The 11898-nt window shown below is 35.1% G+C and overlaps 1 protein-coding gene across 1 annotated transcript; it reads left to right on the top strand.

Moving 5' to 3' along the window:
* Positions 1 to 2884: 2884 nt before the first annotated feature.
* ASCL4 (achaete-scute family bHLH transcription factor 4) lies at positions 2885 to 4678 on the top strand. The gene has a single exon (XM_015812844.1). It carries the CDS (start codon positions 3082 to 3084, stop codon positions 3649 to 3651), a length of 570 nt encoding a protein of 189 aa, XP_015668330.1. The 5' UTR covers positions 2885 to 3081; the 3' UTR covers positions 3652 to 4678.
* Positions 4679 to 11898: the final 7220 nt, after the last annotated feature.

Raw genomic sequence — 11898 nt, 5'->3', positions numbered from 1 at the left:
GTTTGTATGTATTATGATCAATTATCTCACATGCATACAAGCTGTATGCTTTATTTTAAAAAATCTGCACATTTCATTCAGAATCAAACAGCAGTTTCTCCCTAAACGTGGTTTTGTCCTATTGTAATCTGGTCCTGCTTGTCGTCGAAGTTTCAAAGGCAAATGCCAGAGAAAAATGTGTTTGCAGGAAGAGACCAGCAAGCATTGACTTCTGGTACCAATTCCTTCAAAGAGATTCATCTTAAAAATTCAATGTTTTTTTCATTCCGAAATGATCAGTTTCTTTTGAAGTGCATGAGTTCTTCATTGTAAACTGCCCAGTGTAAAAATGTAAAAAAAAATATTTTACTGTACTGCTGAATAGCAGATAGTTCAGGAAATCAACACTTGTTTACAAATTTCAAACATGGTCAGCTCTACTGCTTCCTTCTTATATAAAGGACAATATCTAAACACTATGAAAAATAGGTAAATAATATAATGGTATCCATGAGCATAAAATGGAGAAACAATGCTATTGTAAAGAACTTTTTAAATAAATGTTTTCTTGTGGCAAATAAAGCTGTACCCCAAATATTCCAAAGGACAAGTGATAATCTTCTACATGGAGAAGAAGAAACCACAAGGTACATTAAATATACTCAGTATTATTAACTTTGTAGTTAGCAGCATCTGCATAAAATGATGACACCAAAATGATGGCATATACAGTGATGTTTTATTCAGATCCTGTTTTCATGATAATTTAACCATTACCTTCAGTGGCCACCATGCCTCTTCTGTAGATTCAAGTAGCAGAAATTTCACTTTGGTTCATAAAAAGACACTCTTTTTTTTTGGTTAAACGCTACAAAGATTTCATCAAAAAAGAAAAAAAATAGAATGTTCCATTAAAAAAATTGAGTGAAGAGCCAAGAGTCAGTGTTGGCTGCATTGAAACAAGCAAATAAAAAAATTTCTTTTTGCAGTTCTATATTATTTCCATGTGGAGAAAAGGAAAATAGGAATGGCTTGGGGGGAACCTAAAGAGCTAAGGATATCTTTAAAAAGGGAAAAATACTTACCTAGAAACTGAGTTAACTTGCTTAGATTAGTATCTAACACAATTACATTTATCATATTTTTTATATTACAGTTTGAAGAACAATTCCTATCCCTTTTTGATAAGCAAGACAGGACATGCTCAATTCTTCTTCTTCTTCTTGTGCCATATCCGTTATCGGACATTGGTAATCATGTTGGCGATCCTGTTTTTATCAACAGCCGCACGAAAAAGTGCTGCTGAGTTTTGTCCAAACCAGTCCCTTAGATTTTGAAGCCACAATGTTCTTCTGCCTGGACCTCGTTTGCCTTCAATCTTTCCCTGGAGGATTAAATGGAGTATGCCAAATTTTTCTGGGTGTCGCATCACATGTCCAAAATATTCTAATTTTTGTTTTTTTTCATTGTTTTGATGATTTCCCTGGGCTTTCCCAGGCGGCTTATCACCTCCTCATTTCTCTTGTCAACCCAGCTTATACGTAACAGCCGCCTATAAATCCACATTTCAAATGCTTCCAGTCTCTTCAGGTGGCCTGTCAGAGACCAACTCTCTACTCCATAGAGCAGGATAGAAAAAATATAGCATCTGACAAGCCTGATTTTCATGCTCAATAGGATATGTTATTCTGTGATATACATTTGTTTTGAAGTGGAAAATGTTTATATTTCCTTTTGTTTCATGAACAATACCATTTTAAAGTCTCCCAAATTACAACATTTTCAAACAATTTATTTATTTATTTATTTATTTATTTATTATTTGGATTTATATCCCGCCCTTCTCCTCGTAGGACTCAGGGCGGCTGACAATCAATTAAAATACATAAATAACAATACAAATTTAATACAAATACAAACAATACAAATTTAACAATACAATTCATTTCTTTTCCTGAAAAAAATGAAATTGCTTAAAAAAATAGGAAAAATGTATTTTTAAATGTGGCCTAGAACTCTGCATTAAGAGATGCATATAAAACAAGGAATAATTATAGTGGAACCAAAATGATTGATTTAATAGTGACAATGATGCACATAATTTATATAGTATATTTTGAAGTACAGATGATTGCTCCAAAACTCATTACATCTATAATTCACCAGAGAGAACAAGGGAAAAAGGGTTGTGAAATGGGTAAATGGAAGAAGAATCAGATGCCCTTATTGCAGTTGCATGTATTGAATTTAGCAAATACCTTCTTTTGCTGCTGCACACATTTTAAAGAATGCTAGACAATTCCTACCAACCATGTTTGCAAATATGCCTCATCTGTCAAACTCTCAACCACAAGGGAGCACTCTTTCCTTTAATACTCTATATATCACATTTCTGCACACATTCACACACATAGGGACATACACATCACATCACAACTTGTCAGATGCAGTTTAAATCTGCAAACTTCTATGAACTGACTGATGCCATTATTTTAAAACAGCGGAAGATGCAAATCTGCCCCTGTGTTTTGGATTTCAACAAAGAAAGCCCTTGGCTAATTTTTTCAACTGACAGGAGATCCTCGATTCTTGAGGAGAAAGAGGTGGAGCTTTGGCAACTCTTGGCAAATGCCTGCAAACTTTTCAAGTTATCCATCCTTTTAGAGACAGGTAATATCAAAGGGCACTGTGGATTACAATATGTGAGGAGTGTTTACAGCCTAGAAGATTATTTATGTTTGGTTTTATCTCTATAGTCACACATCCAAGCTTGAAGAAAAGAAACACAGGAACCCTCTCATTATCTTTTGAAATATGAAGATCAGAGGAAAACCTGGGTTTAGAGTGTGGAGTGATGCTCCTAGAAGCCTGCATATAAATTAGAAGGCATCCTGATTCACTAATAACAGACTAAGGAACAGAACTGATACTTGGATAGAAGAGCAGAATTTCAGGGTCATTTTTACTGCCATGGACCTTAAGCCAATGCCTACTTCTCTGATCACAAATTGTGGAGCAGAACATCTGGCGTATTTAACCTTTCCTTCAATGGATAAATTCCAAAAAGCCTATTCCGGAATTTGACCTCTGAATTGCTTCAAGATGGGAAGTAAGAAAGATGATGGGCTCTTGAACAGGATCTCATGTTCAGGACCGGCATCCCTTGGAAGCAGCCATGTTACCGGTTCTCATGGTTTACCACTCAGAGAACCATTTGGCATCCCTCTTCCTTTTGGACAAACGTACTGGGACCATCAACCTTACAATGCGTATTCAGGAAGATTCTCTTATTTACCCTTTTCTGGGTATGTGGGAGTTTATGACTACTCGTTTGAGCCTGCTTTCATTCGGAAAAGGAATGAGAGGGAAAGGCAGAGGGTTCGTTGTGTAAATGAAGGCTATGCACGCCTCAGAGACCATCTTCCCAAAGAGCTTGCTGAGAAGCGTCTCAGCAAAGTGGAGACTTTGAGAGCTGCCATCACTTACATCAAACACCTTCAGAATTTGCTGGAATATCATCCTCTAGGAACAAATAATAAGGTAGCCATTCCAGCTACAGATGCACCAGGAGTTTCTGGTCCTGGTTTAAGAAGAGAATGCAACAGTGATGGAGAATCTAAAACTTCATTAGCTTCATCTCCTTACAGTGAATTTGAGGAAGTTTGTAGTTAGGAAAACAGTCTATAGAAAGAAATGACCTCAAGACCATCAATCTCTTTCAAAAAATAAAAAAAGCCAAAGAATTTTCAATTTGTGGTGGATCACCTAGAGGACAAAAATTCAAAGGGTGGAAAAAGATATTGAGAAGACTGTTTCCAGTATAATTCATTCTTGGCAATCTTCAGGTGTTTATGTAAGAAAAATATAACATTGTTCCTAATATTTCCTTATTTATATTATTGAATATTTTATGACTGAACTATCTTTTCTAAAATTGGAAACATTATTGATTTGTGATCTTTGTTTTGTTTTGGTTTAGTTAAAGACAACAATAAAGCCAGATGTGTTTTTCCACCTCTCTTGTAATAACACTCTGCTTATTAAGACACTCTGCTCAGGTTTAGTGGACACTGGACAATAATGCTGTAATTATGAATAATAATTAGCAGAGGATTATCTCTAAATAAAGTGAATTATATTTACACCCCAGGGAAAGTTTTGAAACAGGATTAAGTCACCATTATCTTGACTTTAATGGGGTTTAAACTAAATTGTGCTGAAATCGTTTAACTGCTTACAATGGGATTACTGTCTTCATATTTTAAGGTTTGCATTTAGGATGTGCTAGGATTAAAAATGTGAACAGAACTTTTTTTTTGTCAATATGTGATTTTAATGTGTCAGATAAAGATTAAAATTAATAAAATGTGTTTAGCTGTAATTTTACTTTAGATAGTTCTAATATAAGAATGAAATACATTTTTTCTTGCGTATTAATAACCAACTTATATGTGCATATAAACTCAATTACTATGCATTTGGGTGATGACCTGTATATATGTAGGTTTCATGTGTATACATACTAATGTGTCAAAATGGAAGGAACAAAATGAATACAGGCACATAATAATGGATAATCTTCAAAATGCCAAAATGATGAAAAATATGGATAAAAAAAGCTACTGATACATGGTTTCAGTGTGATGAGGAAGGGAATGAAATCTAAAAACCAAGATTTGGATGGTAATGTTTACACTTATGCCCAGATTTCAAACAGCATGTTTGATTTGATTTGGCGAACAGGCAGAAAACTTAGTTGTACTTACTAAGCGAGAAGAATCTGGGTGTGTCTTAAAAAGGGAGGGAGGATTCCCGTTACTGTGAATTAATTATTTTGCAAACCTAGCCAAATGGCATCATAATAAAGGAAGCTAATTTAAAATAAGCCAAAGTATTAGTCTATCAAGTCTATGTATTTATCATGATAATTCCCTCATCCCCATTCATGTCTTACTTTGCTTATAGAACACTATGTGACACTAAAGGAAGAGTAGCCCTAATATCACATCTTTGGGCGGATCATACTCCACCAAACTGCTGGTAAAGAAAACATGAACATGAGAACAACAGTCTGTTGCACACAAATCTACCAAATGTGCTTTTCAAAAAGCAACTGGACTTTGGAAAAAGCACCTTTGGGACAACCATGACCTGATGACTGAGAATCTCCATAGACCTTGCACATAGGTATAACTTTTGAAATCCTTGCGTTCTATATACATGCTGAAAATAGGACTTATCAAGGGGTGTGGTCTAAGGGATGGAGCCAAGAGCATGAAGCTACAGCTCCTTGTCTACCCATGACTCAAAGGGATGGATTTGCTTTCAGGGAAAATATTCTGATCCAATAAATTTTAACTCCAGTGATGTGGAACTTTGAGAAAAGAGTGCCAAATTAAATCAAATCAAGTGGTTGCATTTACCTTCTAAATTTTGTGAAGTGGTTTGGAAGTTTGTTCTTTGTATACAGAGTATACATTCTATGGTATGTGTGGGTTTTCAAATTTTCAGAAACTCAGCTTATATTGATCTTGGGCTTTTGGAAGAGAACAAAATACTTTTACACTCTTGATACATTTTAAGCTGATTGTGTAATATTTTCCAGTGATTTGTCCAGTCCTGAAATAGTTAGTATCTTTGAAAGAGTTCCACGTGGTAGCAAAAATGCTCTTTTGTTTTTAGTTTAAAAAAACGTAGATTTCAGTAACATTGTAATGTTTCGCCTTGGTAGGTGTTTCTGACACATATGTAGTAGTAGTAGTTTTGAAAACAACTTCACCCCCAGTCACTCCCACCACAGATTCTTTACATGTAAGGATGAATATTATTCCGGCTAATGTTGGTCCTGTCCGGCCATAAAATGATTGCAGCAAAATCCCCAACTTCATTTCCAGCAGGCTTCATGCTGGAATTATTTTTAATCCTTATAATGAGTAGCAAGTGATTAAGGTTCTTGTTACAGAAAACAAATAATGATCCAAATTTACACTCTTTGAATTAATGTTTGAATTAAAAACAAGACCAGAAGATGTCTCCCTATATGATGTGATTACCGTTTGCCACAAAAATACTTCACAGATACCCTTAGATACATGCTCAATTTTATCAGTAATTAATTAGCAATAAATGTTGATCATTATCCACATGTGTTATATCTCAAAGATGGATTCTAATTTATGTTCATGATTACATAGTTGCTATTAAGAGTAATATGGTCTACATGGCAGGAAGCTTGTGTGTGTAATATGAGTTGCTTTTTCATTTAAAAGCAGTGTTCAAAAAATATTATCTTTGACTAATGTACATAAATACAGAAACATAACAGGAGTGCTGTGAAATGAAATTGGTAGTAAAGTACCATGAAGATGAAAAGCTTTAAACAAGTATAATTATAATATATATTACTATTAACAGTAAAAGAAACTAGAGCAAACTGCTAAATATAATTAGATGGATCCAGATTTATGTATGTGAAACTGAGCAAGCTAGAGCAGATTAGTTTGATCCTTTCCCCCAACATTGTATTTTAAAGATTCTATTAAGAATGGACTATTGTTTTGGCAGAAGCTGAATTTTTCTGAAACAAGTGTAGGCATTTGTTCAGTCCAGAGCTTTGCTAAATGAATAATATAGCCACCTAATTACTGGGATCTCCCTTTGCTTACATTTAATAATGTAGTCCATTTGCAGAACCTCTGACTCTTTGGCATATTCTCTGGAGAGGAGGCAGAGTGAAGCTACCATGAGAATATATAACTTCTTTATATTGAATCCATTTTAATGGCTGTGAAGGTTCTTTAAAATCAGTTTAAGAGGAAATATCACACATAGTTCAGTCTATATTACTTGTACTTGAACATATGAAGCTAACTCTTTGGCCCTTCTATAAACTTAAAACACAATAATTAAAGTTTGGTGGAACCAGCACTTTGCCTTAGGGCTACTTTCAACCTCCCTCCTCCAATTATTAGTTATTTTCCTCCAGCCCACCGCTTGGAAGAGAAAGAGGGTGGTAGAAAGAGAGAAGATACGAAAAAAATGGAATTATTACACACTTTTGGTTGTAGTCTCTCACAGTGCTTTTCCCATCACCATGAAACCTCTAACACATGGGTGTCAAACCCGCCGTGCCGCGGTTGATGAAATTCAGTTTTCTTTTAGGCATTTACATCTAGCAAGAAGATAACAATAGAACCAAAGACAGATATCAGGCAAATGTGTATGTTTCCCAAATATATCTTCTGTAGCTTACTTAATGGAAAACTATGTAATTCAGGCAAGATGAATGAAATTTTTAAGTGGGTAAGGTAAGATAAGATGGGACAAGTTTTGTTCTGGATTCTGAGATTCTGGATTCATTTTAATATTTTCTGGAACTAAAATTTAACATACAATATTACAAATTTTCCAAACATTGTTATCCCCCTTATATCTGGATGCCAGAATTCTCTGCTAGGTCCAACCTGGCTAGGAAATTCTGGGAATTCCACACATGTGGAGCACATCTAATTTGGGAATCTGCTGTAGCATTCGGAGTCATCACTTAATCTTACTGAACACAGCTACAACTTAATCATGGCAAAATCCCATCCTATTATTTTCAAACAGATGTTTGTTGACTAGTTATTGCTAATTTGTGTCATATGTCTATTTTTTGTTATTTGAAATACTAAACCTGAATAAAAACTTAAAATTTCAATGACAGAAGATACCGAGACCATGTGACTGTTTGCTGACAAAGTTAGCAAGTTTCAAATAAAGCAATATATACTGAGTCTTTGCCTATGTTCTCTTTTGTCTAGACAAATGTTTATTTCAACTTAGTGTGAAGTATATTATTATTAAACTTTGGCACAGATAATGATCCAACCTTACATATTTTTAATTAATGTTTGAATAAATACAAGACCAGGAGATGTCTCCCCATAAGACATGATTACTGATTGTCATAAAAATACTTCACAGATATCTTTTCATACATGCTCAACAATTTTATCAGTTTGCTGCATGCTTTAATCTTATCAAACATTGGCAAAGAAAAATTTCCATTAAATTGCAAATCTATAAACACTTTGATACTATCACTACTCTTAAAATATATAATCCAAGTCATATGATTGTTTGGAAATTCCAAATAGCTTATTTAGTTAATTTTCCCCAGCCTTCCAGTAATAGCTTCACTATGTTCCTTTCAAGTTAAAGTAATCCATGTGAATAAATGGCCAAAGAAAAACAGAAGGAGCCATAATAAAATACACAAAACCAGTGGTGGGATTCAAATATGTGAACAACCGGTTCTCTGTGTGGATGCCGCTTCCAGAAGTCCGTTCTGGGCCTGGGCAACAAAAAATTAGCTACCGGTCCTGCCGAACTGGTGCAAACCGGCTGAATCCCACCACTGCACACAACTTGATATCTCCTTAGAATTAAGGAACAAGGGCTGGAACAAGAAAATGGAAGGAACATCTGTCTCTGAATAACTACAAGTCCTGAAGCATCACAATTCCAATAATGTGTCACAATATTATATCTGAAGTATCATAATTCCTGTTATTCAGGAATTTCATGAGAGCAACTTTCTCCCAACAACAATTTTCCATCAAAAAGATAACAGGTTATAGCTGAGAACATGCTATTTAAAATATGTGGCTAATTATAAAAACAAACTACTTCAAATTCCCAGGTATAAAGAAAATGTACCTATTTACATTTAAGGATTAAATCAGAACTCTGAGCAGGAGAGCAAGAAAAAGAATAAATGAATTACCTTAACCAGAACAGATTAATAATATATACTGTACATTAATACTTCCCTAGGGGAAAGATTATGGTGTCCTCTTACTTATACAGAGAACAATCAGTTTTCTAAATATGGTTCCTATGCAGCCAAAACAACCAACAGCCATGGGCAATGGGCAGGTATAACATAGACTGTCAAATGCCACAATTTACAGAAAATGTTGTACTACAAAACATTTAGAACCAACATCCCATCTTAAAAAAATCATGTATTAAACAAAACATCACAATGCTCAATAGTATGCTTGACAGCCATAAAAAGTAAAATACTATTAGAAAACAGAAATGATATAATTTATTCAATTTAGAACATAGAACATAGAATAACAAGGCTGGACAGGACCCTGGAGGTCTTTTAGTCTAGTCCCCTAATGCAGCATGATACCTTATAGCATTCTGGTTGTCCAATCTCTTCTTGAAAACCTCCAGTGATGGAGTACTCACAATTTCTGGAGGCAAGCCCTTTCACTCTTTAATTGTTCTCATTGTCAGGAAATTTCTCCTTAGTTCTAGGATGGATCACATTTAATGATCTTTCACCCCATTACTTCTTGTCCTTCCCTCAGGTGCTTTGGAGAATAGGTTGGTCCCCTCTTCTTTCTGAGAGCTCCTCAAGTACTGGAAGACTAGTATCATGTCACCCCTAGTCTTTTTCTTAGTTAGACAAGAGATACCTGGTTCTCTCAACCATTCATTGTACCCCTTCTCATCTTTGTTGCTTTTCTCTGCACTCTTTTTAGGGTCTCAGCATCTTTTTTGTATCATGGTGACCATAACTTCCCTATTTTTAAGAAATGAAACCAAAATGTTTGTTGAGGTTATATTGAAATTTAGAGAATATATCTATGGTGACATGGATTACACAACAATCAAGAGAAAATAAAAATGTTGTCTTTCATAAGCAAAACAGAATAGCATCAACAAATCCCTAACTTCATTCAGATATAACCAAGTCCAGCTCTACTTAGACACTTTATTATATAATAACATTATTCTCATATATTCATATGCTTACCACAAACTCAAACCAATGTTTAAAAAGTATTTCCAATATAAACTTCAAAACTAAAGTAGGAACAGCTAGGAACAATGATTGAAGTGAGATAGTATAACAAGAACACTGGAACGTGAGTTTAAATCTTTCTTTATTTGGCCAGATCAGGTCCATTATTACCTTTGAAACATGCCTAGAATTATCCCACAGTGTTATTTTTTTGTAACAGTCTGTTCTTCTCTATTTACCATGAGCTTTTCCAATACATCTTTCTAGTTGTTTTGAATTATAACTTACATTAATCCTAACCAATAAGGCCAATGGGCAGAAATAATAGGTATATAGTCTAGGATATATGGAGGAATGAAAGTTTTGGAAGAATGGAATGCTGATTTAGCCAAATTATCAATGAGAACAAAATAGGTAAGATGGTTGTTCGATGTATGCTAAATAATGCATTATGAGATGTGTTACTCATGATAATTTTGAGGCAACATCCACAAGAGAAAAATCAAACCCATTGTCTACAGTTTCTCATTGGGAGGGATTTATTCCCTCATGAAAGAGTTGGCAATTCCTCTTAAGACCTGAACCTCATCCAAGTCATAATTACATCCGTTTGAAATTCCATAAACTGGGAACTAGCCTTCAGCTATTCAACAAAGGTTCCTGTATACCACATGCTTTAGCAACATGCCTTTGGCAATCATAGAGTTTGAGCTGCTCCAAACAGCCAGCCATTCCTCACTGGACACACCATGAGATCACTGACCTGAATTCTTCAATGTGAGCTGAGGATTCAGAGAAAATATCTGCTTAGCATTGGTTGCTGAAACCATGCAAAAGCAATTAAAGTTCTTATATTGCATTTATCAAAAGGGAGGCTTCTCTGTATTTCTTGAAAAGGATCATCTCACGGGTCAAAAAAACATTTTGGGAATTCCCTTATGTACACAACTGGTAATAGTACAAGAATTCTGATGCGTTGATCACCACAGCAGCTCAATCATTGCATTTTCTGTTTCAGCAAATTAGTATTTTTCAAAATCTATTAAACCATTTCTATCTAAAGTTCATTTCAATCTCATGATCAACAAGAATAAAAGCTAAAACATAGCTACTATTCCCTCCATTTTAGGATCTTCTCTTGTCTGCTGCCTCCCTGCTTTCAAACAAATTAACTACCTTTCATATTTTCAGACAAAAGCTTAGCAACCTTTTAGCTTTCTGGTTGCTGAACTAAGGCAGCATTAAACTGGAAAAGGAGAAAGAAAAGGTGATCCTTAATATGGTCTTCTCAGAACCAGGATTGGTTTTCCACAGTGTCAGGGAGCATGGTGGAAGACTATTCCTTATTTCTCTTAATTTTATATCAGCCATTTCTAATGACGCACTCTCCAAATCTCTTGGCTTTGCAGCTACCAGAATTCTCAAATATTATGATATGGGATTTACACACATGATCAGCGAAGACAGTCTGGGCCAGTCTGGACCCTTAGTGCATCTACTTGTAAAGACTTCCCTTATGTCCTTTGGTCCCCCAACCTCATCTTTAGATACATTTGGAATACAGCCATTCACTGTACTGGAAAAATTATCTCCGTATAACTATGGGACCATTATGGAACAGCCAGATTGATACACTCAAAAAAAGATTATTCTAGAATATCCCAGATCAAAAGTTTATTCTTGAAATGGTGTGTTTTGCACTTTTCTAACCTACAACGTGTCCAAACTGTTGAACAAATAACAATATAATAGAGATAATTTGCATATTAAGTCATAATTGATTAAAACCATCTGAAAACTGATGCTAACACAGACACGTATGCATTCTGTGTTATTGTTGTTGTTCATTTGCTAAGTTGTGTCTGATTCTTTGCAACCCCAAGGACCATAGCACATCAGGCCTCCCTGTCCTCTACTGCCGAAACTCATGTCCATTGCGTCAATGACACTATCTAATCATCTCATCCTCTACTGTCCCCTTCTGCTTTTGCCTTCAATCTTTCTCAACATCAGGGTCTTTTCCAATAACTGCGTACATTGACAGAATTTAAACACTAATGATGAGGAGAGAGCAAGGGAAAGAGCAAAGTCCAACATAGGCAAATAGCATTTAAGTT

Source organism: Protobothrops mucrosquamatus, unplaced genomic scaffold (assembly GCF_001527695.2).
Source record: "Protobothrops mucrosquamatus isolate PMUCROS unplaced genomic scaffold, P.Mucros_1.0 scaffold113, whole genome shotgun sequence".
NCBI classification, from domain to species: Eukaryota; Metazoa; Chordata; class Lepidosauria; order Squamata; family Viperidae; genus Protobothrops; species Protobothrops mucrosquamatus.
Note: the sequence above shows the minus strand (reverse complement) of the source record. Positions and strands in the feature narration are given on the sequence as shown.

Coding starts and splice junctions, on each gene's coding strand:
- ASCL4 (XM_015812844.1), top strand. CDS start 3,082: ATGGGAAGTAAGAAAGATGATGGGCTCTTGAACAGGATCTCATGTTCA.